We start from the raw sequence: 26,698 nt of genomic DNA, 5'->3' as shown, positions 1-26,698 counted from the left end.
TATCCATTTTTTTTAACTTTTTCAAAAGTTTATTTATTTTTTTATTTATTGGTTACATTGGGTCTTAATTGCTGCACTCGGGCTTTCTGTAGTTGCAGAGAGCAGGGGCTACTCTTCATTGCAGTGCACAGGCTTTTCATTGTGTTGGCTTCTCTTGCTGCAGAGCATGGGCTCTAGGCGCATGGGCTCAGTAGTTGTGGCTTCTGGGCTCTAGAGTGCAGGCTCAGTAGTTGTGGTTCTCGGGCTTTGTTGCTCCGCGGCATGCGGGATCTTCCCGAACCAGGGATCGAACCTGTGTCCCCTGCATTAGCAGGCAGATTCTTAACCACTGTGCCACCAGGGAAGCCCCCCTTTTTCCATTTTTGAATTGAGTTTCTGTTGTTAAGTGTAGGAGTTCTTCATATATTCTAGATGTTAACCCCTTATCAGATATATGATTTGCAAATATTTTCTTCCATTCCATGGGTTGCCTTTTGATTTTGTTGGTAATTGTCCTTTTGATGCTTAGAACTTTTAAATTTTGATGTCCAATTTACTATTTTTTTCTTTTGCTGCTTATGCTCTTTGAGTCACATCCAAGAAATCACTGCCAAATTCAATGCCACAAAGATTTTCCCCTTTGTTTCTTCTAAGAGTTTTATAGTTTCAGCTCTTATATTTAGGTCTTTGATCCATCTGAGTTTATTTTTGTAAATGGTATAAAATAAGGGTCCAACTTCATTCTTTTGCATGTAGATATTTAGTTTTCCCAGCACCATATATTGAAAAGACTGTCCCCCATTGAATGGTTTTGGCACCCTTATCAAAAATCATTTTACCATGTGTGTTAGTTTGCCCTGGCTGCCATAACCAGGTGCCCCAGACTGCTAGCTTAAACAACAGAAATTTATTTTCTCACAGTTGTAGAGGCTAGAAGTCTGAGATCAAGGTGTTGGCAAGGTTGACTTCTAAGGATTCTTTCTTTGACTTGTGGATGACCATCTTCTCCCTACATCTTCACATGGTTGTCCCTCTGTGTATGTCTGTAGAAGGACAACAGTCATATTTGATTAGGGCCCATCTCTATGACCTCATTTCACTCTAATTACCTCTTTAAGGCTCTAGCTCCTAAAATACAGTCACATTCGGAGTTACTGGGAGTTAGGACTTCAGCATATGAATTGGTGAGTGGGGAATTATTCCATAACACCATATATTTGAGGATTTATTTCTGGGTGCTCTCTTGTACTCTATAGGTCTATATGTCTTTATGCCATTACCAAACTGTTCTGATTATTATAGCTTTGTAATAGGTTTTGAAATGAGGAATTGTGGAATCTCCAATTTTGTTCTTTTTCAAGATTGTTTTGGCTATTTGGGGGTTCCTCATGATTCCCTATGAATTTTTAGGATGAGTTTTTCTATCTCTGCAAAAAATGCCATTGGGATTTTGATATGGATTTCATTGAATCCGTAAAAAAGTAAAATCCACAAAAGTATATCACTTTAGGGAGGCTTGCCACCTTAACAATATTAAGTCTTTTAATACATGAGTATGGGATGTCTTTCCATTTATGTCTTTAATTTCTTTCAGCATAGTTTTGTAGTTTTCTCTACAGAAGTCTTTGACCTTCTTGGTTAAGTTTATTTCTAAGTAACTTATTCTTTTTGATGCTGTTGGAAATGAAACTCAAAAAAAGTTTTTAAATTGTGATTGTTTAGAAACAACTGATTTTTGTGTATTGATTCTGTATCCTGCAACTTTGCTGAATTCATTTACTCTGATTTTTTTTGGTGCAATCTCTAGGGGTTTTTTTATGTATGAGTTCATGTCTATGAACAGAGATAATTTTGCTTCTTCCTTTCCAATTTGGATGCCTTTTATTTCTTTTCCTTGACTTATTGCTCTGGTTGGGAATTCCATTACTGTGATAATATAAGTGGTTGATGTGGGCATCCCTGTCTTGTTCCTTGTTTGAAAGGAAAAGTTTTCAGTCTTTTACCAAATTAGTACAATGTTCGCTAAGGGTTTTTCATGTATAGCCTTTTTTAGATTGAAGTAGAGGAACTTACCTGACTTTTAAAGAAGGTGACACTGTTCTTAGGAGGCAGAGAGCATTGTCAAAAAGGTGAATTATCTCATTTTCCACTCTGTTTTAAAGTAGTTAAAAACAACTTTTTCTACTAGAATAACAAAGGAGGGTTTATATAAAATTTTTATTTACAATTTCAAAGGGTAGGAGATTATCTTCCTCCCCAAAGCAGGGATAATTAATTGGTATGTTTTTATATGCTGAAGAAATATTCTTTAAAGATTATTGTGTGTAAATTGAATTTTTTTTTTTTTTTGGTCTTGGTCAATGATTTATTTTTTAAAGAACTTTTATTAAGATATAATTGATATACAGTAAACTGCATATATTATATTTAAAGCGTACAATTTGATTTTTTTCTTATTAGTAATGTATATATGGCAATCCAATCTCCCAATTCATCCCATCCCAACCCCCCACCCTGTAAATTGAATTTTCAAAAGCTGTATTAGTCTCTTATGTAGAAAACAGAAAGTGGAGTCACACACCAGTGTTATAATCATAATAGCCTTTACTGGAATCTTTATTTCTTCTTATGGCCTCAAGTTACTATCAGGTGTCCTTTCATTTCAGTCTGTTGGACTCCTTTTAGCATTTCTGGTAGGGCAAATCTAGTGGTGATGAATTCCCTCAGCTTTTGTTTAGCTGGGACTGTCTTGATTTCTCCTCAGTTTTGAAGGATTTCTCCTTGGTTTTGCCATAGGATTTTTCGTTGATAGTGTTTTCCTTTTAACACTTGGACTATATCCACCTACTGTCTTCAGGTCTCCAAAGTTTCTGATGAGAAATCTGCTGATAATCCCGTTGAAGATCCCTTGTATTTGATGAGTCGCTTCTCATGTTGCTTTCCAGATTCTTTGTCTTTCAACAGTTTGATTATGATGTGTCTTGGTGTGGGGCTCTGAGTTCATTTTACTTGAAGTTCATTAAGCTTCTTGGATGTTTACGTTCATGTCTTAGTCAAATTTGGGAATTTTTTTGCTGTTATTTTCTCACATATTCTCTCTGCCCCTTTCTTCTTCTAGGACTTCCACAATGTGTATGTTGACCTGCTTGATGGTGTCTCACAGGTCCCTTAGGCTCTGTTCACTTCAATAATTTTTCTTTCTGTTCCTTAGACTTGATAATTTCAGTTGTCCTAGCTTTTTTTTTTATAATTAATTTATTTTATTTATTTATTGGCTGTGCTGGGTCTTCGTTGCTGCACAGGGGCTTTCTCTAGTTGCTGAGAGCGGGGGCTTCTCTTCATTGTGGTGCGCAGGCTCCTCATTGTAGTGGCTTCTCTTGTGGAGCATGGGCCCTAGGCGTGTGGGCTTCAATAGTTGTGGCACATGGGCTCAATAGTTGTGGCTTACGGGCTCTAGAGCACAGGCTCAATAGTTGTGGCGCACGGGCTTAGTTGCTCCGTGGCATGTGGAATCTTCCCAGGGCAGGGCTCGAACCCGTGTCCCCTGCATTGGCAGGCAGATTCTTTACCACTGCGCCACCTAGGAAGTCCTGTCCTAGCTTTTTAAAAAGTAAAAAATTTATTTAGGCTGTGCTGGGTCTTAGTTGCTGCACATGAGATCTTCATTGTGGCATGCAGACTCTTTAGTTGTGGCATACGAACTCTTAGTTGTGGCATGCATGTGGGATCTAGTTCCCCCACCAGGGATCAAACCCAGGCCCCCTGCATTGGGAGTGTGGAGTCTTACCCACTGGACCACCAGGGAAGGCCCCTCCATTGCCCTAGCTTTGATTTCACTGATTGTTTCATCTGCCTGCTCATATCTGCTTTCGAATCACTCTAGTGAATTTTTCAACTCAGTTTTTGTACTTTTCAGCTTCAGAATTTCTTTTTGGTTTCTTTTCAAGTTTTCTGTCTCTTTGCTGATATTTCCATTTTGTTTCCTGTGTCCTTTTCTTGACTTTTTCCACATCTTCCTTTAGTTCTTTAAGTATCTTTAAGACAGTTGTTTTAAAGTTTTTTATCTACTAGAACTGTCATCTCATCTTTTTCAGAAACAGTTTCTGGGTGTTTTTTCCCCTTTGAATTTGAGTCATATTTTTCTCTTTCTTTATATGCCTTGTATTTTTGTTGTTGAAAACTGGACATTTGAATCTCATGATGTGGTGACTCTGGAAATCAGAATCTCCCCTTTCTGTAGGGTTTGCTGTTTTTTGTTTGTTTGTTTGGAGTGTTGTAGGCTGTCTCTGTGCCAAGAATCATTCTGATGTGTGAACTTAAAGTCTTCTCGGGTCTTTTCTGAACGGTTGCCTACCCCTGGATGTGCATGATGACTTTCCAGCTTCCTCTGTATATGTGGTTGCTTTTGAATGCAGCAGTCCTCAATATCTGGTTCCCAAAAGGGGAAAAAGAGGAAAATGAAGGGATAAGCGGGGAGAAGCACTGGTGCTTTAAATCCCCTTGAAGTCACCTCAGCCAGAGGGGGAGTACAACAGCAAGGGGAGGTGCAACAGCGATGTCCGCCTTCCTTTTTGCACCTCTTGAGATCTGAAGCAGCGCCATCAGCTGGGATCAGAGCACAGATCCCTAATATTTGGAGGACAGAGTTCTCATTGCCCACCCTGGATCCCACAGGACATGTGTGCAAGCTACTCCAGCAACACATGCAAGGCTGCCTGCACAAGGATGGGTGCTGGGTAGCCGCTGTTGTGCTGAGGGCTGAAATTCACCAAACTATACTATCTGTACATTCCTCTGCAAGTTTGCAAGACCCCAGTAGACTCCAGGAGTTCCAGAATAGTTACATCAGACAGATTCTGCCAGTGCATTTGTTGTCTAGGTGGGGAGACAGATTTCTGGTGCTTCCTACTGTGCCACCTTCCCAGAATACTCCTCATAAATTAAATTAAAAAAAAAAAGATTTTGAACATTTTGAAAACTAGTGAGATAATCGTAACCCCTCAGACTACCAGTTTTGTGCACACAGGCATACATGCACACAAAATGCCCTCGGGGGAGCCTTGTCACCCAGCTCCGAAGCCTCTTCTGAGGTAGATCCTTTATGGTGTAGGGCAGGCAGCCTGCACACAGCAGCAGACTGAAGAGAGCCACCTCCAGAAATCTTCAGACCTGAGGCTATTCCCAGCACAGACAGCTCACAGAAGGACATCAGAATAGTCTTTTTCCCGTTCCTGGTGCTTGAGTTACTCATTGAAACAATGTGTGAGTTGGACTAGATGAGTGTTTCTTCAGTGAAACCACTGAAGAAACTTTCTTACACTGAAAAAAAGATTACCAGATCAAGAAAACTCCCAGATTCAGTAATGTATAAAGTGAAAATAAAATTAATGAACTGTTACAGAAGTTTAGAACACTGGTCTGATTTTTAGTGAATTGCAGGAAATTTATCAAAGTATGGAGATGTAGAATGCAGAGACAGCTTAAGTCAAATTAACCTTTTATCATAACCTTTTATCATGCATATCATGATTTGTGATGGAAATGGAAGGTGGGTATAATTTGGAAATCTGTAGGCAATTTACTTTTCCTAATCTGGGCCTCAGTTTCCTTGTCTGTAAAACTGGGCCTGAAATAGTTCTTTAAGACTTCTTAGTTACTCTGGAATAAATTTTTGGTTCTGTGATTACAAGGAATGAAACTGACAGGGGTGGGGTCTCCCTGGTCGCTCAGTGGTTAAGAATCTGCCTGCCAATGCAGGGGACATGGGTTCAAGCCCTGGGCCGGGAAGCCCCTGTATTGGCAGGCGGATTCCTAACCACTGTTCCACCAGAGAAGTCCCAGAGACAAACATTTTTTCATCTTTTTGTATATGCTTTAGTGAGTATTTTAAAAATATGTAGCTAGCACATCAAATGTGTTATTTTAGAGATGTAACTGCTTAGGATGTGGCTCCACTTGAAAAGGAAGATGGTAAGTGCTGTTTCAGTGTGGTGAAAGTATGATGGGGAGGGGAGTGTTAAGAATGAGTAGATTTGAGAAGCCTTGGCCTGTGGGACAGGCCCCTCTAGGGGGCACCTCAGCAGTGTGGCTGGGACATGCCTTATCCTTGCACTGGGCAGCCTAGAGGCCAGGGAGGGAGTTTAGCATTCCTGTTCAAAGTGGAGACTGAGGCCCAGAGGGGAGATGGTCCCCCAAGACACTGCTAGGAAGTGGTGTTGAGTGGGACTGGTGCTGGACTCTTCGTGTTCCGATGTCCCACAGGGCATGCACGTCCCTTCTGAGAGCATCCCAGACAGAAGGCTCAGAGCCCAGCTCTGGAGTGTCTTGTCCAAGAGGATTTTTTCTTTTTTTGGCATGCAGGATCTTAGTTCCTCCACCAGGGATTGAACCTGAGCCCCCTGCACTGGGAGCACAGAGTCTTAACCACTGGACCACCAGGGAAGCCCTCTACAGGATTTTTTTCTAGCCGGTGCCCACCAGCTCTCTGCTGGGCCCCTCAGCTGCCGGAATCCCATTGTGGGGCTCTGGCCGCTCCAGCAGGTGAGGTTAGGGTATGCACAGCAATTCTAGCCCCTCCACTCTTTGTGCTCCTGCTTCTTAGAGGGCATATTATCTGTCCTTACGTTTGTTTGAGCAGAGTTCACTTTGTTTTGTTTTTCCCCCAAATGGGACTAGCTTTATTGCTTACTATAAATATTGAAAATCGTTTATGTAAAAGAACACATAAACAGTATAAAGAATCAAATATATCTCTGTATATATGTATAGAATAAGATAAAGTGCTTAAACCTGCTATCCAGAGATAATCACTTAACTTTTTGGTATATAAATATCTAGATTTTTTTCTCTTTGCCTATATACCCAGTTGGATATCAATTTCCATATAATTTTTTAAAATTTTTTATTTATTGGTTGCATTGGGTCTTCGTTGTTGCGAGTGGGCTTTCTCTAGTTGTGGAGAGCAGGAGTTACTCTTCATTGTAGTGTGCAGGCTTCTTATTGCAGCGGCTTTTCTGTTGCGGAGCATGGGCTCTAGGCATGCAGGCTTCAGCAGTTGTGGCTCGCAGGCTCTAGAGTGCAAGCTCAGTAGTTGTGGCACACGGGCTTAGTTGCTCTGCGGCATGTGGGATCTTCCCAGACCAGGGCTTGAACCTGTGTCCCCTGCATTGGCAGGCAGATTCTTAACCACTGTGCCACCAGGGAAGCCAAATTTCCATATGATTTTACAGAAATGAAATTATGTTTCTCATCTGTTACATGCTTTCCCCCACCAACAATAAATGTGTTATGGACATCTTAACGTAGCAGTAGAGATCCTTGTCTTCAGTTTTCATGGCTGCAGAGTATTCTTTTTTGTGGGCAGCCTTGACGTAATTTATTTAACCCTCTTTGATGGGTGTTTTGGTGGGATCCGGTATTTGGCCCTGTTAATGTTGTGATAAATATCCTTGCATGCTCATCCAAGCATTTGCTTTTCTGGATCTCTCTTACTGTATATATTTAGGAACAGAACTGTGGGTCAGACATTAAGTACATTAAAATTTTTAATGCATGTTTTAAACTGCCTCCTGGAAAAGTGGAACTGATTCAGTCCAACAGTCCTGGCTGGTAGGATGGTTGTTGAATGACTACAGGTTGCTGTGGGCTTTCTTTGGATCCCTTAGACTATACAGTTCCCCAGCTCTGATTATTTCCTGGGCATTTGTGGGTGGACAGCCCTGCCTGTCTTCTACTCCAGGTAACGGTAGGCCTGCTTCTCCCATCCATCCCCCAGAATGCTGTTCGTGTCCCACGGGACTTTGAGGGCTGCAGTGTCCTCCGCAAGTACCTGGGGCAGCTCCACTACCTGCAGAGCCGGGTCCCCATGGGCTCGGGCCAGGAGGCCGCTGTTTCTGTCACCTGGTGAGAGTGGCAGGGCTGGGGGGAGCCTGAAGGATGCCTGGGACAGCCCAGGGGTGTCTGGGTGATGGGGATGCCCCTTCTCCCCCCCCACCCCTGCCCCTTTTCCTTGCTACACAGGATGGGGAGCGGCTTGGTATGGTCTCCCCAGGCCTCTCTCCCATCCGACCCTGCACTGGGGTGGTGGGTCGCTTCACCAGCTCCTTCCCTCAAGATGACTGAGGTGGCCTGTCCACAGGACTGAGATATTCTCAGGCAAGTCTGTGGCCCATGAGGACATCAAATATGAGCAGGCCTGCATTCTCTACAACCTCGGTGAGCTGCCTGACCCCTTCCCTATGGCCCTACCTCCCAGCCCTGTCCACCCCATTTCAGCTCAGCAGGAGGCCACAAGGGCAGTGGGCTGACACCTGAGGAAGACACCAAGGAAGATACCTGGATTCTGACCCTCCCACAGCTCTGCTGGTGCCTCTCTTCTGGGCCACAGGATGCCACCCTGCTGGGGAGAGGTTCTACTAGGCTGGCTGCCACATGGTGCTGCTGCTCTGTGTTCCGGCTGGGAGAGGTGGCCTCTCTTCTTTGACTGGACAGCTCCCGACCCCCTGCTGGTGGCTCTGGGTTGCTTCCAGCAGGAGGAGAGCAAGGCTAGCCTAGACTGGCCCTGCCATCAACCCTGATGGCTCAGCCTCAGCCTGGGAAGTCCTGTGTAGGCATCCCTGAGGCTCTGAGACTGGACCGGTAGGCTGGGGGCTATGGACGGGAGCCCCTTCCCTTCCACCCCAATCTCTGCCTGGTGCAGAGTTGGAGATCAAGACCCCATTTACTTTGGTGTCCTTGGACCAACTGCCCCAGTTCTCAGACCCCTGTTTTCCTGATCATGGGTGACACCACCACCCTTTCTGCCTTATCCTGGACACAGGTGTAGGCAGCAGCCCCAGGCTAGCCCTGACCCCATGTTCTCTGCCTCCCCAGGGGCACTGCACTCCATGCTGGGGGCCATGGACAAGCGCGTGTCTGAGGAGGTGAGGAAGGCAGGGGCAGTGGGTGGGTCATAGGACAGAACCAGGAAGGGGTGCCGAAGTGTTGTCAGCCTCCAGAGTGTGAATCCTGCCCCGTGGAGTGGACACAGTCGGCTCTCTGGCTCTGCCTCTGGCACCCTCCCCTCTTCTCTCCCAGGGCATGAAGGTCTCCTGCACTCACTTCCAGTGCGCAGCAGGCGCCTTTGCCTACCTGCGTGAGCACTTCCCTCATGCCTACAGCGTTGACATGAGCCGGCAGATCCTCACTCTCAATGTCAATCTCATGCTGGTGAGAAGGTCCCCTTGTTGAGGCAGAGTTGAATCCAGGGGAGGGGACAGTTAGGACTGGATCCTAGAGGTCCTGTGCGCGTGGCAGTGAGGAACAAGCAGGGGCCTGGGCTTTGATCTTTTGAGCCTCAGGCAGATCAGGAGCAGAGCTGTGCATCTCCTGCTGGGGGAGGCTGGATGGAGAGGGGATCCGTGTGGTCTTATCCCAGTGAGGGAGGGAGTGCATCCACATCTGCTGTTCCAGGGCCAGGCTCAGGAGTGCCTTCTGGAGAAGTCCATGTTGGACAACAGGAAGAGCTTTCTGGTGGCCCGCATCAGTGCACAGGTATGGACAGGGGTAGACGGTGGCCCTTAAGGTACTGATGCCAGGCCTTTGGTTTACTCCTGATCCCCAACTCATAGCCCTGTCCTGGCTCCCAGGTGGTGGATTACTACAAGGAGGCATGCCGGGCCTTGGAGAACCCTGACACCGCCTCACTGCTGGGCCGGATCCAGAAGGATTGGAAGAAGCTAGTACAGATGAAGATCTACTACTTTGCAGCTGTGGCTCATGTGAGGACACCGTGGCCACTGGGGCTGGGCTGGGCATGCTGAGTTGCTACAGCTCAGGAAGTAAGTAGTGACGTCTCTTGTTTCCCAGTTGCACATGGGGAAGCAGGCTGAGGAGCAGCAGAAGTTCGGGGAGCGGGTGAGTGAGCTGTGGCAAGGAGGGGACTCTGGACTGGTTCCAGCCTTGTCAAGTCAAATCATCATGGGGTCCCTTCTTCTTTCACCCCCTCCATCCCTGGCCACCCCCACCGTAGGCCTAGTGTTTCTCATGTGTTGTCCCATCTGTGCAGCCCTCATCCCAGGGGACAGAGGGGGCGCAGCAGGCTCCCCTCAGGGGACAGCTGGCTCGAAGTGTAGGCTGTTGGGGTAGAGCAGGGTAGAGCTGTAAGGTGGATGCTGAAGTTGGTGCCATTGGCTGGGCTGGCACATGGCTACCTTCTCAGCTTCTTGTCTTCTGATGAGGCACCTGATGGCCAGACAGCTTGGTGGGGGTGTGGTGGGTGGGAGAAGGAATAGGAGCCAAGGAGCCAAGCAGGGAATGAAGGATGAGGCTGTGCGCCCCCCACAGGTTGCCTACTTCCAGAGCGCCCTGGACAAGCTCAGTGAAGCCATCAAGCTGGCCAAGGTAAAAATGAAGAAGAGCCTGGCTGCCCCTCAGGGCCTGCAAGGACAAGGAGCAAGCCTGGTGGGGCCAAGGGGTGCCCCGGCACTGGCCATGGTTGGTGCTGAGCACCCCATCCCTATCCCACAGGGCCAGCCTGACACCGTGCAAGATGCACTTCGCTTCGCTATGGACGTCATTGGGGGAAAGTGAGTTTCTAGGGTTGGGGTGGCTCTGGCCCTCTGCCTGCATCGTTGGGAGAAGGCACTAGGCAGGAGAGTAGTGGCCCACGTGGGAGGCTAGATCCTCCATCCCTGCTGGATCACTCAAGACTCCACATTCCCACTTCTCCTGACCCCCAGGTACAATTCTGCCAAGAAGGACAATGATTTCATCTACCACGAGGCTGTCCCAGCACTGGACACCCTTCAGCCTGTAAAAGGTCTGAAGCTGAGGGGAGGCCAAGGATGGGGGTAGGGGATGAAGATGGGAGAACAGAGGCAGTCGAGGTTTGGGTGGGCCTGGTCTCTACGATTCTTCCTTCCCATCCCAGGTGCCCCCTTGGTGAAGCCCTTACCAGTGAACCCCACAGACCCAGCTGTTACGGGCCCTGACATCTTCGCCAAACTGGTACCCATGGCTGCCCATGAAGCCTCATCACTGTACAGGTGGGCAGGACAGGCAGGCCCTATTGGCCCAGGTCGATTTGGGATGTCTCAAGAGACATGGGCTTCCAGCACATTGCTGTCACTTCTCCCGCAGTGAGGAGAAGGCCAAGCTGCTTCGGGAGATAATGGCCAAGATTGAGGACAAGAATGAGGTCCTGGAGTGAGTGCATGGCTGGGATGGGAGGCATGGGGGGTACACACCAGACCTTTGTGGGTTCCCCAGGGTTGCCTGCAACAGGGAGAGGAGTAATGAAAGATCGGCTCGCACCAGCAGGCCTCCTGGATGTGCCCTCCCTGCCTAGGGTCTTGTGTGCTAGATTTGTAAGTTGAGAGTGACACATCTTGAGAGGAGGATGTCCCATTGTTTCCAGCAGTGCCCTGGGCATATTCTGTGGTGGCAGTTGGGCTGCTGATTTGTTGTATGCTAGGACCTCAGACCTTGCTTCAGTGGTAGGGGCTTGCCCTGGTGGGCTCCTTTTATATCTGAGGGGTTGAGTCAGCACCCACTTGGTCCTGTCGCCCCCACAGCCAATTCATGGATTCAATGCAGCTGGATCCTGAAACAGTGGACAACCTTGATGCCTACAACCACATCCCGCCCCAGCTCATGGAGAAGTGTGCGGCTCTTAGCGTCCGGCCTGACACTGTCAGGAATCTCGTCCAGTCCATGCAGGGTGAGTGAGAACAGGCAGGTGGAGGGCGGGAATGTGGAAGTGCTGCAGCCTTCTCTGTGTCCCTTGTTGACTGAAGATGGAGGTTTTCACCTCTCCCAGCACCTGGCACAGCACTGTCCCACAGTTCTGTGAACCACTGCACCCTTTGTGTCCTGCATCTGCATTGCTCAGCCAGCACTGGGCTGCACACAGGCCTACCTGAGGGGGCAGTTCTCTCTTGGGGGATGGGCCAGATTCGGTGCCTGGTCTGCCTGCCATAGGAGCTGACCCCCCTCTTCTAAACACACCCCCAGTGCTGTCAGGTGTGTTCACGGATGTGGAGGCCTCCCTGAAGGACATCAGGGACCTGCTGGAGGAGGATGAGCTGCTAGAGCAGAAGATGCATGAGGCAGTGGGCCAGGCAGGGGCCAGCACGGCTGTCTCCAAGGCCGAGCTGGCAGAGGTGAGGCGAGAATGGGCCAAGTACATGGAGGTCCACGAGAAGGCCTCCTTCACCAACAGCGAGCTGCACCGTGCCATGAATCTGCATGTTGGCAACCTGCGCCTGCTCAGCGGGCCTCTGGACCAGGTCCGGGCCGCCCTGCCCACGCCAGCTCTCACCCCAGGTGAGCCCCCTTCCTGTCCCCATGGGGAGAGGCTTGGAGCTGGGGGTTTCTTAGGCCTCACTGACCACTGACACTCCCAGAGGACAAGGCGGTGCTGCAGAACCTGAAGCGCATCCTGGCCAAGGTGCAGGAGATGCGGGACCAGCGTGTGTCCCTGGAGCAGCAGCTGCGTGAGCTTATCCAGAAGGATGATATCACTGCTTCGCTGGTTACCACTGACCACTCAGAGATGAAGGTGGGGCTGGGTGAGCAGCGTGCAGGGGCTGACTCCGGGCTCCACCCGTAGGCAGTGAGGCCCTGAGTGTCTTTCCTCCATCCCTCAACACACTCCCTCAGAAGTTGTTTGAGGAGCAGCTGAAGAAGTATGACCAGCTGAGGGTGTATCTGGAGCAGAACCTGGCCGCCCAGGACAACATCCTCCAGGCACTGACAGAGGCCAATGTGCAGTATGCGGCTGTGCGGCGGGTGCTCAGCGAACTGGACCAAAAGTCAGTGTCAGGCCCTGTGCCCCTGCCCAGTCCCGTCCAGAGCTGGGCTCCAGTTACTCACCTGCTGGCCCTTCTGCCCGCCAGATGGAACTCCACGCTGCAGACCCTGGTGGCCTCCTATGAAGCCTATGAGGACCTGATGAAGAAGTCCCAGGAGGGCAAGGACTTCTATGCAGACCTGGAGAGCAAGGTGGCCGCTCTCTTGGAACGGGCACAGTCCACCTGCCAGGCCCGCGAGGCAGCCCGCCAGCAGCTCCTAGACAGGTGAGTGTGGCTCTGGGGCTGGTGTGTGGCTCTAGCCCAGACCCAGGTCCGGCTAAGGGGGGTTCTGGCTCCACTTCTTCCCTACCTCATCCCACAGGGAGCTGAAGAAGAAGCCACCACCACGGCCCACGGCCCCAAAGCCACTCCTGCCCCGCAGGGAGGAGGGCGAGGCAGTGGAGACAGGGGACCTGCCTGAGGAGCTGCGCAGCCTGCCCCCTGACCCCTTCCTGGGAGCTGCTGCCCCGCTCCACTTCCCTCCTGGCCCCTTCCCCAGCTCTGCGGGCCCAGGACCCCACTACCTCTCAGGTGTCTTACCGCCTGGTACCTACTCAGGCCCCACCCAGATGTTGCAGCCCAGGGCCCCCCAGGCCCTAGGGCACCCTGTGGTGGCCATGGCACCTGGACCTGCTCTCTACACGGCCCAGGCCTACACACCGGAGCTGGGCCTTGTGCCCCGATCCTCACCTCAGCATGGCATGGTGAGCAGTCCCTATGGCGGGGTGGGGCCACCCCCACCAGCTGCAGGCCTGCCCTCAGCCCCACCTCCCCAGTTCTCGGGCCCCGAGCTGACTATGGGGGTTCGGCCAGCCACCACCACAGTAGATAGTGTCCAGGCCCCCATCTCCAGCCACACAGCACCACGGCCAAACGCTGCCCCTGCTTCTCCCCAGCCTTGCTTCCCAGGCCCCCCACCGCAGCCACTACCCATGCCTTACACCTACCCAGTAGGGGCCAAGCAACCCCTCACAGCCCCCCCAGCCCAGCACCACTTTTCTCCTGGGATGCGCACAGGTTTTTCAGCCCCTAGGACTGGGCCCCAGCCTCATCCCACACGAGCAGCATTTGGGCCCCAGCCTCCCCAGCAGCCCCTTCCACTCCAGCATCCGCACCTCTTCCCACCCCAGGCTCCAGGACTGCTACCCCCACAGCCCCCCTATCCCTTTGCCCCTCAGCCTGGTGTCCTGGGGCAGCCACCACCTGCCCTGCACACCCAGCTCTACCCAGGCCCTTCTCAGGACCCTCTGCCCCCCCACTCAGGGGCGCTGCCTTTCCCCAGCCCTGGGCCCCCTCAACCTCCCCATCCCACCCTGGCATATGGTCCTGCCGCTGCCTCCAGGCCCCTGGGCCCCCAGGCCGCCCCTCTCTCCATTCGAGGCCCTCCACCTGCTGGCCAGCCAGCCCCCACTCCCCACCTGGTGCCTTCACCTGCCCCATCACCGGGGCCTGGTCCAGTACCTCCTCGGCCCCCTGCAGCAGAGCTGCCCCTGTGTCTGCGCCGAGGTGCTGCTACTGCAGATCTGCTTTCCTCCAGTCCCGAGAGTCAGCATGGAGGCACTCAGCCTCCTGGGGGTGGGCAGCCCCTGCTGCAGCCTACTAAGGTGGATGCAGCTGAGGGCCGGCGGCCACAGGCTCTGCGGCTGATCGAGCGGGACCCCTACGAGCACCCGGAGAGGCTGCAGCAGTTGCAGGAGGAGCTGGAGGCCTTTCGGGGCCAGCTGGGCGATGCAGGGGCTCTGGACACTGTCTGGCGGGAGCTGCAAGACGCGCAAGAGCACGATGCCCGTGGCCGTTCCATCGCCATTGCCCGCTGCTACTCCCTGAAGAACCGGCACCAGGACGTCATGCCCTATGACAGCAACCGTGTGGTGCTGCGCTCAGGCAAGGATGACTACATCAATGCCAGCCGTGTGGAGGGGCTCTCACCGTACTGCCCACCCTTGGTGGCCACCCAGGCCCCCCTACCTGGCACAGCTGCCGACTTCTGGCTCATGGTGCATGAGCAGAAAGTGTCAGTCATTGTCATGCTGGTGTCCGAGGCCGAGATGGAGAAGGTGAGAGGGAGAGGTTCGGTGGGTGCCCAGCAGGGACCCTGGAAAACCAGCCCTAACTGCCCTGTTTGTCCCTCAGCAAAAGGTGGCTCGCTACTTCCCCACAGAGAGGGGCCAGCCCATGGTGCACGGTGCCCTGAGCTTGGCCTTAAGCAGTGTTCGCACCACCGAGACCCACGTGGAGCGGGTGCTGAGCCTGCAGTTCCGTGACCAGAGCCTCAAGCGCTCGCTCGTGCACCTCCACTTCCCCACTTGGCCTGAGTTGTGCGTCTGCTGCCCTGGGTGGTGGTTGGGGGGCTGGGGGGGTGGTGCGGCCTTTGATCAGGTCTGGCTTAGAGACGCTGCCCCATCCCCACAGAGGCCTGCCGGACAGCCCCAGCAACCTGCTGCGCTTCATCCAGGAAGTGCACGCTCATTACCTGCATCAGCGCCCCCTGCACACGCCCATTGTTGTTCACTGCAGGTAGGTGTGGGCAGCTCCTGAGCAGCCCTCCTTTGGGGGCTCTTGGGCTGGCCTTACAGCGCCTTCCTGCCACAGCTCCGGGGTGGGCCGCACAGGAGCCTTCGCGCTGCTCTACGCGGCTGTGCAGGAGGTGGAGGCTGGAAATGGGATCCCTGAGCTGCCTCGGCTGGTGCGGCGCATGCGGCAGCAGAGGAAACACATGCTGCAGGAGAAGGTGAGGGAGCCAGGTGGGCAGGAGCGGGAGCAGACCCTCCACTCTGAGTGACGGGTTCCACCCAGGTGACCGGGCCCAATGTGCCCCTGCAGCTGCACCTCAGGTTCTGCCATGAGGCAGTGGTGAGACATGTGGAGCAGGTCCTGCAGCGCCACGGCGTGCCACCTCCATGCAAACCCTCAGCCGGCACCAGTGTCACCCAGAAGGTAAGTGAGGGTGACCCTGGGGGCTGCTTGGATAGCTACCCCTCGTGGACTCCGTCTTCACCCACTCTTGTCTCCTCAGAATCACCTTCCTCAGGACTCCCAGGACCTGGTTCTCGGTGGGGACGTGCCCATCAGCTCCATCCAAGCCACGATTGCCAAGCTCAGCATCCGGCCTCCTGGGGGCTTGGATTCCCCAGCTGCCAGCCTGCCAGGTCCTGTAGAGCCCCCAGGCCTGCCGCCACCCAGCCTCCCAGAGTCCACCCAGCTCCCATCCTCTTCCCCACCCCCTCTCTCTTCACCCCTGCCTGAGGCCCCCCAGCCTGAGGAGGAGCAGCCGGTACCTGAGGTCCCCAGCCTGGGGCCCCCCTCCTCCTCCCTGGAGCTGCTGGCCTCCCTAACTCCCGAGGCCTTCTCCCTGGACAGCTCCGTGAGGGGAAAGCAGCGGATGAGCAAGCAGAACTTTCTGCAGGCCCATAACGGGCAGGGTCTGCGGGCTGCCCAGCCCACTGATGACCCCCTCAGCCTTCTGGATCCCCTCTGGACACTCAACAAGACCTGAACAGGCTTTGCCTGCCTGGTCCTTACACTACGTTGTCTCCCATACCTGTCTGCCCCTCTTGGGGTGGGGCCTAGTCCTACTTCCATTCCTGCTGCCTTCAGCGCTTCCTGGCCCAGCCCACACCTCTATGGGGTAGAGATGCATCATGGGTCTTGGGTCAGGTTCTGCTGCTTTGTGGGACCTGACATTTTTTCAGCTCTTTGCTATTGAATAAACAAACCTGTTCCTGTGGCCAGTGTCTGCCCATTGCTGCTCCTGGGGAGGGTGGGGGTGCTGAGCCCCAGTAGCACCACCTTTAGTGAGTTTGGGTGTGGGAGGGGGCCACCTTGGCTTCCACACCTCTGAAATGGTTACGCAAGAAGGCCTTGAGCTGGCTTGCTGAGCTTCCCCCACCCTGTAACTGTCCCTGTGACGTGCACAGCTCCTAAGAGGAGCCACTCTGAGCTGAGAAAGATCTAACCAAGTGCTGCACTTTAGGCACCAGGAGGGTGTAAATGATGCCAGAGCTTATCCAGAGGAAGATGAAAGTGGCTCACAAGGCCCCTGGCTGATGTGATTTTTAAAAAAAGTTTAATATAGTCATGAGGCAGGACAGGACAGTTCAGAGGCAGCTTCCCAAAGCCTCAGCCCTTCCCCCAGTCCAGGTCCAGTGCATTGACCAACAGAGCACCCCAGCCAGATGGGCAGGGAGGCCCACCCTCAGTCCAGCTTCTCCAGCACGGAGGGTACGTACACTAGGCTGAGCTCACTGCCAAAGTTGCAGACAATGGCCGCATTGTCCAGCACCAGGATCTGGCGGGCTGGCTGGGCCTCGCTGTTCTTCCCTAGGTAGACTGTCTGTAACAGGTCCCCGTAGTTTAGGTCCCAAAAGGAAACACAGCCCTGGCCGCCGGTCACCAGCAGGTTGTCTGAGATGACACCCAAGCTTGCACCACAGCCGAGGTCCTGAAGGGAAGGACAGGACAGGCTCGGTGTCTTGAGTCCGTCCCTAAAACATCGAGAATCTCATGGCCCCCAACATGCCTACCTGCTGAATGGAGTAGAGCTTGATGCCTGTGCTGCGGTCCCAGATGCTGATGAGGTCATCTAGGCCACTGCTGATGACGCAGGAGGTGGTACAGGTGAGGGAGGTGACATCCCCACGGTGAGCGAACATATGGCTGACCCGGCTGCCAGTCAGCACATCCCACAGGCAGATGGCCCCATCTTGTCCTCCACTGGCCAGCACCATGGTCTAAGGGAACAGGCGCAGGGGAGCTGGTCACTGGTGAAACACCTCTATTCACAAGGATGGCCTAGTGCCCTGGTGGATGGGAAGCCTCACTCTGCTTCACAGAGGCCCTTGGGGACCAGCTCCCAGGAGTTAGAAACAAGGGCCACGGGCCTGGCTTCATACCCCCACACCCCACCCACAGCCCTCACCTGGTCAATGTACACAGTCGTGATGGCCCCTGAGTGGCCTTGCAGGGTGAAGAGGCAGCAAGAGTCCTCCAGACGGAACACCTGGGGCAGAGACAGGCATCAGGTTCTGGTCTCTGGAATTTTCCAAATCACACTTTGGCCCGGAATTCCCTTCCACAGTTCATCCAGCACACCTGCAGCCTCTCCCTGCATGACCCCAAATGCTCCCCACTCCCTGTGCTAGGCCACCCCAGTGCCCAAGAGATGGTGCCAATACTTACTCTCAGTGTGTGGTCCTGGCTCCCAGTCACGAGGCGCCCAGCAGCTGCCTTCAGGGCTGTGATGGGCTTCTGGTGTGCACAGGGCACTGTGTGCGTCAGGTGACAAACCACTGTGTCACTGCTGCTGTACACAGGGGATGTGGGGGAACTGCCCCTCCCTGGAGTCCCTGCAGACAACAGGCCAAGTGAGGGATCTCCAAGACACCTTGCAGGGAGCCCCTGTGCTCCACCCACCAGGTGCAAGCACCTGCCCAGCCCAGGTCCCCTGACCTCGGAACTGCAGGGGACTGAGGGCAGTATGAGTCTCCAAGGAGAAGAAATCAAGGGAACCGTTGAGCCGGGCAGCCACAATCCTGGAAGAGAAGAGCAGCTGCATGAGAGCCCCCAGCCTTGGGGGTGAGGACTGTGGGCCCTTGACAGGCCCTTCCCACTGGCCTTGGGAACAGTGGAGCCACAAGGGACTGTGGCCAAGAGGGAAGCACAGGTGCTGGGGACCAGGTGCTGGAGCTGGAGGCCCCAGGCTGCAACTCCAGTTATTAACCTCTGTGCCTCAGATTCTTCATCTGTGAGATGGGGACAACCGTACCCCCTCACAGGGTGGTCGTGAGGAGTAAATGAGCTAATATGTGTAAAGTGGTACCTGGGGAACATCCTACTAAGACTGGAAACTAAAAAACAAAAATAAGCAAGGGGGATGGGGAGTCCCTCTCCACAGCCTGGAGCTAAAGGAAAGGCTTCAGTGGAAGAGAATTAGGACCTAAAGTGGGGCTGTGTTTTGGAGCCACAGAAGGTGCTGCTGTCTCCATCACAGAAAAGCAGCTTTGACCCAAGCACCACCTGCTCCATTTCCTTTTTCCACAAAGAAATAAGGATTTTCTCCACTGCCTGGGATTCCTGGGCACAGGCTGATGGGCAGAGATAGGGACATTTGCCCTGTGGCCCAAAGCTTTTGAGTGGGGTTCAAAATCTTATCCAGCAAAGGGCAATGCACATCTTCACCTCCGCCCGTGAATCTGAAGGGTCCACGGCAGAGCTGGGAAAGGCACAGTACAGGGGTGGGAAGGAGAGGAAGGAGAGACCACGGAACTTGGAGGACTGAGCTGAGACATGTGGGCTTTCCCTAAAACTCAAACACAGCAGGAGAGAATTTCCAAGTGTGGGGGAAGCCAGTGAACTTGGCCAGGCTGCAGGGTAGGATGTCAGCCAAATAAGGCCGTGAGCGAGAAGTGTGGCAATGGCAGGAATGACAGCAGCAGCCAAAAGGAACTGAGAGCTAAGAGTAAGGGGTATCCCACCCCAAGAAAATAAGGCTCCAGCTCTAGCTTAGACGGTGGGGCCACAAATGGTCAGGGACCCTCGAAGGAAGAGCCAGCATGGGACAGGCAGGTGAAGTGTTCCGCAAAGGCACCCTGGTCATGGGTGAGACCTGGGTTTCTCAGCCCAGAGGTGGGAGCCCAAGTCTGAGTGGGCGGGGACCCTCTCCCCACCAGGGAGTGTGTGATTGAGCCCCGGGAACACCCAGCCAAAAGACATGCTGAGGAGGGAGACGAGAACGGTGTCCAGCATCGAAGGGAAAGAAAAGTTTTAACACGGCAGTTCTTCTGAAAATGCATTTTTCTGTAACTGAAAACCCAGGAAACCCAGAAAGGTCAGTATTGACAGGCTACCTAGAGCAACTCTTGACTTCAGAAGGGTGAGGAGGAGAACTGCTCACTCCCACCTGCCAGGCCTATTCTAAGTGCTTCCTACCTGTTAACTCTTTGAGTTGTCACCCTCCCCCCATCGAGGTGGACTACCTGCTGTTCACAGGTATGGGGCTTGGCACCAAGTAGGGAAGTCAAGTCACACACCAGGGAAGGGGAAGCAGGGCTCAAACCTCAGTGTGCGCAGGGCTGGGCTGTCTCGGGTTGAGGCAGGTATCCTAGTGCTCGTACCTTTTGTCCAGGAACACAAGGGCCGTGATGCCTGAGGAGACCTCCTCGCTGCTGCAGCGCAGAATGCCCTCGATGGCGTCCCACACCTGCAGGCCGAGAGGCTGTGAGAACCTGCAGGCTGGGAGGGCCCACAAACCCCCTGCACGGGTGGCCCTTCTGCCCACCTCTAGTCGGCCACTGCTCCGCCCCACCACGATGAGGCTGCCCTGCAGTTCCAGGCTCCAGATGGAGCCATCTGCGCTGGGGGCCCATGCGAGGGAAGAGGAGGCTTTCTCGGGAGGAAAGCCCCCCTCGTCCTCAGGGGCCTGGGACAGCACGGGCCCAGGTGAGGGTGGGCGCAGGGCTGGCATGTGGACGGAAGCCACTCTCTCCTCCTGGTACAGTCGCTGCACCAGGCGGCTGAAGTCATAGCCTGGGGAGTCCTCAGTGCGGCGGCAGCCCGCCCGGTACCGGGGCTCGGGCTGAGTGGGCTCTGGGAGCTGCGGCTGTGCTGAGAAGTTGGTGTCAATCAAGCAGGTGAGGTCCGGCTGGTCCCCGAAGAGGGAAGGTGGCGGAGGGCCCCGGGGACGGTGCCGTAGTGGAGGACTGTCCCCAGGGTCCTCTGGGCCACCCTTCCCACCGTCCGACAGCCGTTCCCAGCTCTCCTGAGCCTCCAACACGCTGCCAACACCACTGTCCCGGCGCTGCCTGCTGGGGGGCGGGAGGGCGGGAGGGTGGGGTGAGGACAGTGGGGCACAGATGCAGGGCAGGGCACGGGTGAGAGGTGGGAGGTGGGGGGTACCTACCCCGGCTGTGGGATGCGAGTGAGGCAGTCTCCAGTCTGCGCGTCCCACACACACACATGGCCTGCCAGGCAACAGCTCACCAGCAGCATGCCGTCACTGGCCAGACACTCGATGTCCTGTGGGAGCAGAGCATGGACACGGGCGTGGGCATGGGCGTCTGCGCGGCCCAGGCCCCAGGCGCCCCCAGACCCCGCCCACACTCACCATGAGGTGCCCGCGCAGCACCAGGGGCACAATCTCCGTCTCGGGGGGCGCGTAGCCATAGTCATCGCAGGGCAGCTCCCCGCGCCGCCGCCGGCCGGGCCCAGCGCCAGGCTGCCCGTAGTTGCGCGGGCAGAGCACGCGGTACAGGCAGAGCAGCAGCAGCACGAGGACAATGCCCGAGGCCAGGCCGAGCGCCGCCACCCTGAGCCGGGCGAAGCCTGGTGAGGCGTGCCCCGCCCCCGCCCCCCCGCCGGCCGCCCCCTCCCTCATGGGCCTTACTTGTACAGAGTGATGTCTCTGTGCACCTGCGCCGTGCCTGGCCCCTTGGGGCCAGCCTCCCAGGGCCCACCCTGCCCAGGCCGCGGCGGGGGCCAGGCACTACGGCTGTCCTGAGGATGCCGCCCCTCCAGGGCCTCCTTCGGGTTCAGGCGGAGTGTGACTGGGATGACAGGCAGCAGGCTGACGTACCTGGGGCCGGACAGACAGCAGCCTCAGTGGAGATGCCCTTGGAAGGGACCCTCCTGCTGCTGCTCCAGTCCCCATCTCTACGCTTCACTCGGGACTCAGCTCAACCTGCCAGGCTCCAAGAACACCCTCTCAGGACAGTCTTCCCAGCATGGGTTGGGGCAGTAGACGTAGGTCTCTCCTCAGCCCAGCTCTGGCACCCCAACCTTGCTTTGTCACAGACTACTGGCACCCAAGCCATCACTGCCATCTGTCACCCATTCTGGCTCAGAGGGGGCGGAAGCAAGTGGGGTGGATCTCGTTTTGGCCAAGTGACTGACAGCAACCTATGACTCCCCAGAGCAGGGCCCAGAGCTACTCTTAGGTTGTGGCTGCTTGGAGCACTGGTTCCTGCTTCACAACCTTAGGGGTGTTTATTTGAAAAGAAATGCAGAATTCAAACCAGTGGGTCTCCCACCTGAGGGGAGGGATGCTCTGGAGACAGTGAGCTGACATCACCAGGTGGGGAGGTGGAACCTGGCACAGCCCAACTCACCTCTTGGCCAGTGTGATGTTGTAGTAGCTGAAGAGCGTTGGCCAGTGGCGGAAGGACAGTTTCCTCCAAAGTTCCTCATCCTCAGGCCCCCAGGTTACCTCTGGGGCTGGGCTGTCATGGAAGCCCTCAGCCGGACCCCCAGATTCTGGAGGCTCCCCTGGCAATGTCTGATTCTCAGGTAACTTAGAGGCGTCAGGTGGGAAGATGGAGAAGGCGGGGTCTGGGTGACTGGCAGGCAGCACACCACTAGGCACAGGCATGGGAGCCAGGGCGCCCTCGCCCAGAGGGCTCTGTTCGGTCACCTGGGCAGCGAGGTAGGTGCGCAGCCCTGCTGGGTCTGTGTACACCAGGATGCCAATCCAGACAACGGTGCCAGCCTGCAGTGGGGCATCCGGTGCTTAGCAGGACCTCTGGAAGGAATGGGCAGCCCCAACCCCCAGCGCGCTTGGCCCCCATGGCAGAAAGCAGCAGCAGAACAGGCGCTTCAGGCCTGGGGGTGGAGAGAGGACACAGACCCCAATCTGCCCTTCCCTTCTGCCCCCTGAAGTCCTCCCACTATGACTGGGGGCCAAGTGCCCCCCTAGAGGGACTTAGCTCCCTTTCCAAGGTCAGGTTTGGGACTCCTGGCCTGGAAATACAGAGGTGCACCCTTAGGTTTGATACAAAACTTCCTCACCCCTAACCCCATCTCAGCTTGTACCACTCCCAACGTCAGCAGGGCCAGGGGGGCTGCAGGACCTGCTCCAGAGCCACCACGGGTCCTAGTCCTCAGAGGGCCTCAGCCTCGCTCCCCTCTCACTTCAGCTCCTTGGGAGAGGCCCACGGACCAGCAGCCAGTCCTGCTCCTTCTCCCCTCCGCCCAGCCCAGCATTTTCTGATGCCTGCACAGTAAACCCTGACTCGGGGAACTATGGTGGCTCCATCCCAGAGCACCCTGTCCTGGGTCACCCTGGGGAGATGACTCCTCTCCCTGAAAACCTTGGCTGCGTCTCCAGAGACCGGCTGATCACCCCAGAAGCCACCAGGGTCTGGGCACGAGGACAGAGTGGGTGGCTTCCCGTAGCCAGGCTTCAAGGGGCCACGACGGCCTGAGGAGCGCCCCCCACCCCCAAGACAAATGCAAACTGCAAAAGGGACCTGAGCGCTGGCCCTCGGGCAGGGGTGGCAGGTACCATGATAAGGCGCTGTGCCAGGCGGGTTCGGGCCAGGAAGTAGATGACACGCAGCCTCTTGGGGAGCCGCAGGTTTCGGAAGGAGGACGGTTGCAGCGTGATGGTGTGGGGTGTCGACGGCCGCACGGCCAGCTGCCGCTCGAAGCGCACTGGCCGCCCCACTGGCTTAGCTGGGGGCAGGCAGGCCTCAGGGGGCAGCCGCTTGTTCAGGTCCGCTAGCTGTTGGGGGTGCAGTGGTCAAGGCCCAAGCCTACTGTCCAGAGGCTGCTGCCCTCCCTGAGGCCTGCCCCCCTCTCACCCAGAGATCCCCTGAGCACAGCCAGGGCTGAGGAGGAGGTGGGTGGGGCGGGGCTGAGCCCACTCCTACCTCCATCCGGCGAATGTCAATGGACAGGACAGTGGTGAAAAACAGCATCTGAAGGAAGAAGTCAGACACCAGGCCCACGACGGCAAAAAGACAGAACTCCTGGAATTAAGCAGGTGGGGGGACACCGTGACCTCACACCCCAGCACCTAGAGAACCAGTTCCCTGCCTGCAGGCACCTCAGAATCTGCAGGGCAGTTTCAGGCAAGGCACAGCAGAGAAAAAGAAAAGAGACGCTGGTAGTTCTGAAATCTGGGAGCGGCCCAGGAGGATAATGCAGCAGCCTCCTCCCTCCCCACAAGGGAGCAGCAGAGACCCCCCCCCTTAATCCAGAAGAAGGCTGATGCCCGAACGTGGAGGTGCCTTGACCCAGCTTGGAAAGTTCTGAGCTCCACAAGCCTGCTACCCAAAAAGCCCTCCCTGACTGGGCCCCTGCCCCTGTTCACGTGCCACAGACCAACACCTCGCCAGAGCCCAGGACTGACCTGGTCTGGGGGCTCTCAGAAATATTCCCGGCCAGTGACTGCACTGGACCAATGAAGGGAGAGGAAGAGCGCAGGGGGGAGTTAATTCTGCCCTGAAACTGAAAAGGGGTAGTCTCTCTGTTCCCCAACCTCTGTGGATAGATGGAATTTTCTCAGATTTATGTTTTTCTCCCCTGCCCTTGTTGCGACCTCTAGGCACATCACTATGGCTTCTACTCAAATGTGGGCTAAGATGAAGGATGGCGCACAAGGTGGCACCGTGGTCTTGTCAGCTCTAAGGTCCCAAGACTTCCCGCGTCCTGCAGACGCCCTCTGGCGGGGGTGGGAGCCTGGGGCCCCTGTGCTTGCGGCTCATTCCCAAACCTCGGCAGGCCTGCCAGTCTGCCGGTCGTGGGGGAAGGACGGGAAGGAGATGACTCATCACTCCCTTCGTGAAACTTGCAACTCCTCCTGGAACTGGCAGCAACAGTCTAGGCTTCCGACTCAGTGTAGGCCCGCCCCCACCTCTGCTCACAGCCCCGCGGCTGAGCCAGGCCTCTGAGCAATGGCTGGTAGCCCTCTCAGGGTGGGAGCCACGTGTCTAGAGGCTGCAGCGGTGGGTCAGGGCTTGGGCCAGGAAAGGCCCAGTTCAGGAGCCCCACTGTGTTCTGCCTGAGAACTGGGAAACACAGTCTGACTGGACTGCAGAGCAGGCAGCCAGCCTCTGCCACGCCCACAAAGCCCTCTCCTGCCACCTGGCTGAATGAGAGACAGGCAGCAAGGGGTAAAAAGACAGGGTCAAGTGCAGCGGCTGCCAGGCTGGGAGCTCAATCCTGTGGCCCAGCTTCAGCTTACTGAGTCCTCCTCCTGAACCAGCTATGCCAGGACCACCCTGTGCATGGTGACAGCCATCTTGCCAGCAGAGGGCCCACCTCATAGGTCACGGTTGGGGTGTAGAGAGGACGTGCCCCACACAGCTGGGGAAACAGCAGCTGGCTGCATGCTCGGCCTAAGCTGTGGCCCTGGAGGGCCCTTACCTGGATGGCAGGCACGAGGGTGAAGTAGCCGATGAGGATGATGCCCAGCTCTGTGGCCATGTTCTTCATGATGGACCAGCTCTCATTGCTTAGGCCTGCAGAGGATGACAACAGGACCATGGGGCCAGCACGTGACCTCTTTCCGCTACATGTCGGCGTACAGCCACGTGGGGAGGGCGCCCAGCCTTCTGAAGCAGCCATTCCACCAAAGTGCCCCAACCCTCAGAACCCTGCCAGTGCTCGGGGTTCAAGGTGCTGCTGTCAGAGCTGCTGCAGGGACGGGGGCTTGGAGGGTCCGTGCGAGAGCTACAACCGTCAGAGGAAGGGAGAAGTAGGGTGGGAGCTGAGCAAACCCAACAGGAGAGCCAAGTGCCCCCAACGCTGGCACGTCCAGCCTCACATGCTGTCCCTGTCGGGGGCACGTGGGTGGCTTTTCTGGCAGCTGTGGAGGCAGTGTCTCTGAGGGGACCCGTTCCAGGGGGCTTGGCCTCATGTGGAATGAGGCAGGAAGAGAAAAGACCAGGTGCAGCCTGACGAAAGGCCAAACATATGAGCCCCGCAGCAGAGTCTGGTCTGCGTTCCTACGGATACATGAACCAGGACAAAGTATGGCCCAGGGACTCCGTGGCTCCTCGGGGCCCATGCGAACAAGCGGCCGTGTTCTGCTGGAGGCCAGGGCCAGGGAGATGTGGGGGCTCCCTGTTTCCTCAGCAGGAGGATGTGTAGCACAGCCCCCCTCCCCCGCCCCAGTGCCCCCCCCACTCCCCGCCTGTTACCTTGGGCGATGCGCAGCTTCACCTCGAGGTCCACTGGGGTGGAGACCACGGACTTGGTGAGCACCAGCACGTTCTCTAGCCCAATGACCACCACAAGGTAGGGGAAAATCTCACTGGGGACAGAGAGGGAGAGGCTGAGCAGAGTGCCGAGGAGGGGCCCCTACACACGGCTGATTGTCCGTGGGGGTGGGTCCTGGGGGGCTGTGGGGTGTGCAGCCTGCAGGGTGGCAGCGGAGCGACTCCCACAGCACAGACCTGAAACCCTGCCCTCCCAGGAGGCTGTCTACACGGTCCTCAGCTTTCAGGGAGGCTTCGAAGCCTTGCCGGGGAGCCAGCAACCATCTCCATCCATTCTGCATGGTGGAACAAGGCCCCCCTGCTGCCCAGCTGCCAGAGCACAGCTCTCTTGGGCCTTCCCACACCAGATTCTATCGGCCAGAGGAAGCCACCACCGCAAGCCGTCAGGGCTAAATGGGGGGGGATGAGGCCAGCTGAACGCCCTACTCACCTCTGTGGAGAATCTGTGTTTGGAAAAGAGCAATTGTTTGTAAAGAAAATCCTCCTGGCTCTCCAAGACCACAGGCTCCCACTACCAGTAAAAGACTATGCGGAAGCCTAGGCACGAGGAACACCAGCCGAGGTAAACCACCCCGGGGTCTCCACTGTAGAGCACCGGAGGTGGGGGCTCCGAGGAGGGCAGAGCAGACAGCTACGGGGGGAAGGGCTGTGTAACACCGCCACCTTTAGGAAAGTAAGCTGTTCTACGAGCAAGGAAGGTAACAGAAAACACAAAAATCACTGTTCCGGGGACCAGCCTGACAAGCCAAGGTCGGGCACCGGCCAACGGGCAGTAACCACTAACGGGTAGGCGGGCGGGCCCAGCAAAGCTAAGGAGACTGAAGCCTGAGGACACACCCAGGGAAGGGCTTTCAGACCATGTTTCAGAGAGAAATGGCAGCGAAAGCAAACCGTGGA

General features: G+C 55.3%; 2 protein-coding genes across 10 annotated transcripts in view; one reads left to right on the top strand and one right to left on the bottom strand.

Annotated features, from left to right (window-relative positions):
- PTPN23 (protein tyrosine phosphatase non-receptor type 23) overlaps nt 1-16,530 on the top strand; it is a 66,921-nt gene extending 50,391 nt beyond the window's left edge. For 3 of the 7 annotated variants that reach the window (XM_057706836.1, XM_057706835.1, XM_057706840.1), the window contains 23 exons: nt 7,754-7,881; nt 8,117-8,193; nt 8,851-8,900; nt 9,055-9,186; nt 9,430-9,510; nt 9,606-9,737; nt 9,826-9,873; nt 10,303-10,359; nt 10,486-10,544; nt 10,698-10,777; nt 10,889-11,003; nt 11,098-11,163; nt 11,532-11,677; nt 11,971-12,282; nt 12,363-12,517; nt 12,619-12,770; nt 12,855-13,034; nt 13,132-14,866; nt 14,943-15,127; nt 15,222-15,326; nt 15,402-15,540; nt 15,633-15,746; nt 15,826-16,530. In XM_057706836.1, the coding sequence (XP_057562819.1) occupies nt 7,754-7,881; nt 8,117-8,193; nt 8,851-8,900; nt 9,055-9,186; nt 9,430-9,510; nt 9,606-9,737; nt 9,826-9,873; nt 10,303-10,359; nt 10,486-10,544; nt 10,698-10,777; nt 10,889-11,003; nt 11,098-11,163; nt 11,532-11,677; nt 11,971-12,282; nt 12,363-12,517; nt 12,619-12,770; nt 12,855-13,034; nt 13,132-14,866; nt 14,943-15,127; nt 15,222-15,326; nt 15,402-15,540; nt 15,633-15,746; nt 15,826-16,305 (4,728 nt within the window). In that variant the 3' untranslated portion in view covers nt 16,306-16,530. Of the gene's footprint in view, nt 1-7,750; nt 7,882-7,998; nt 8,194-8,850; nt 8,901-9,054; nt 9,187-9,429; nt 9,511-9,605; nt 9,738-9,825; nt 9,874-10,302; nt 10,360-10,485; nt 10,545-10,697; nt 10,778-10,888; nt 11,004-11,097; nt 11,164-11,531; nt 11,678-11,970; nt 12,283-12,362; nt 12,518-12,618; nt 12,771-12,854; nt 13,035-13,131; nt 14,867-14,942; nt 15,128-15,221; nt 15,327-15,401; nt 15,541-15,632; nt 15,747-15,825 lie in introns of those variants that run through there. The other 4 variants (XM_057706839.1, XM_057706838.1, XM_057706837.1 and 1 more) reach the window with 2 other exon arrangements.
- A 332-nt stretch (nt 16,531-16,862) lies between these two features.
- The window catches only part of SCAP (SREBF chaperone), a 77,701-nt gene continuing 67,865 nt past the window's right edge, over nt 16,863-26,698 (bottom strand). Inside the window, exons 9-23 of one of the 3 annotated variants that reach the window (XM_057706843.1) lie at nt 25,724-25,836; nt 24,948-25,042; nt 23,450-23,548; nt 23,083-23,301; nt 21,911-22,287; nt 21,190-21,378; nt 20,911-21,112; nt 20,707-20,822; nt 20,086-20,611; nt 19,922-20,007; nt 18,258-18,340; nt 17,988-18,154; nt 17,728-17,808; nt 17,333-17,539; nt 16,863-17,250 (exon numbers count right to left, since the gene is read on the bottom strand). In XM_057706843.1, coding sequence (XP_057562826.1) covers nt 17,005-17,250; nt 17,333-17,539; nt 17,728-17,808; nt 17,988-18,154; nt 18,258-18,340; nt 19,922-20,007; nt 20,086-20,611; nt 20,707-20,822; nt 20,911-21,112; nt 21,190-21,378; nt 21,911-22,287; nt 23,083-23,301; nt 23,450-23,548; nt 24,948-25,042; nt 25,724-25,836 — 2,806 coding nt within the window. In that variant the 3' untranslated portion in view covers nt 16,863-17,004. Of the gene's footprint in view, nt 17,251-17,332; nt 17,540-17,727; nt 17,809-17,987; nt 18,155-18,257; nt 18,341-19,921; nt 20,612-20,706; nt 20,823-20,910; nt 21,113-21,189; nt 21,379-21,910; nt 22,288-23,082; nt 23,302-23,449; nt 23,549-24,947; nt 25,043-25,723; nt 25,837-26,698 lie in introns of all 3 variants that reach the window. The other 2 variants (XM_057706844.1, XM_057706842.1) reach the window with 2 other exon arrangements.

This window comes from Hippopotamus amphibius, chromosome 13 (assembly GCF_030028045.1).
Source record: "Hippopotamus amphibius kiboko isolate mHipAmp2 chromosome 13, mHipAmp2.hap2, whole genome shotgun sequence".
Classification (NCBI taxonomy): Eukaryota; Metazoa; Chordata; class Mammalia; order Artiodactyla; family Hippopotamidae; genus Hippopotamus; species Hippopotamus amphibius.
This window is presented reverse-complemented; position numbering and strand designations above follow the sequence as displayed.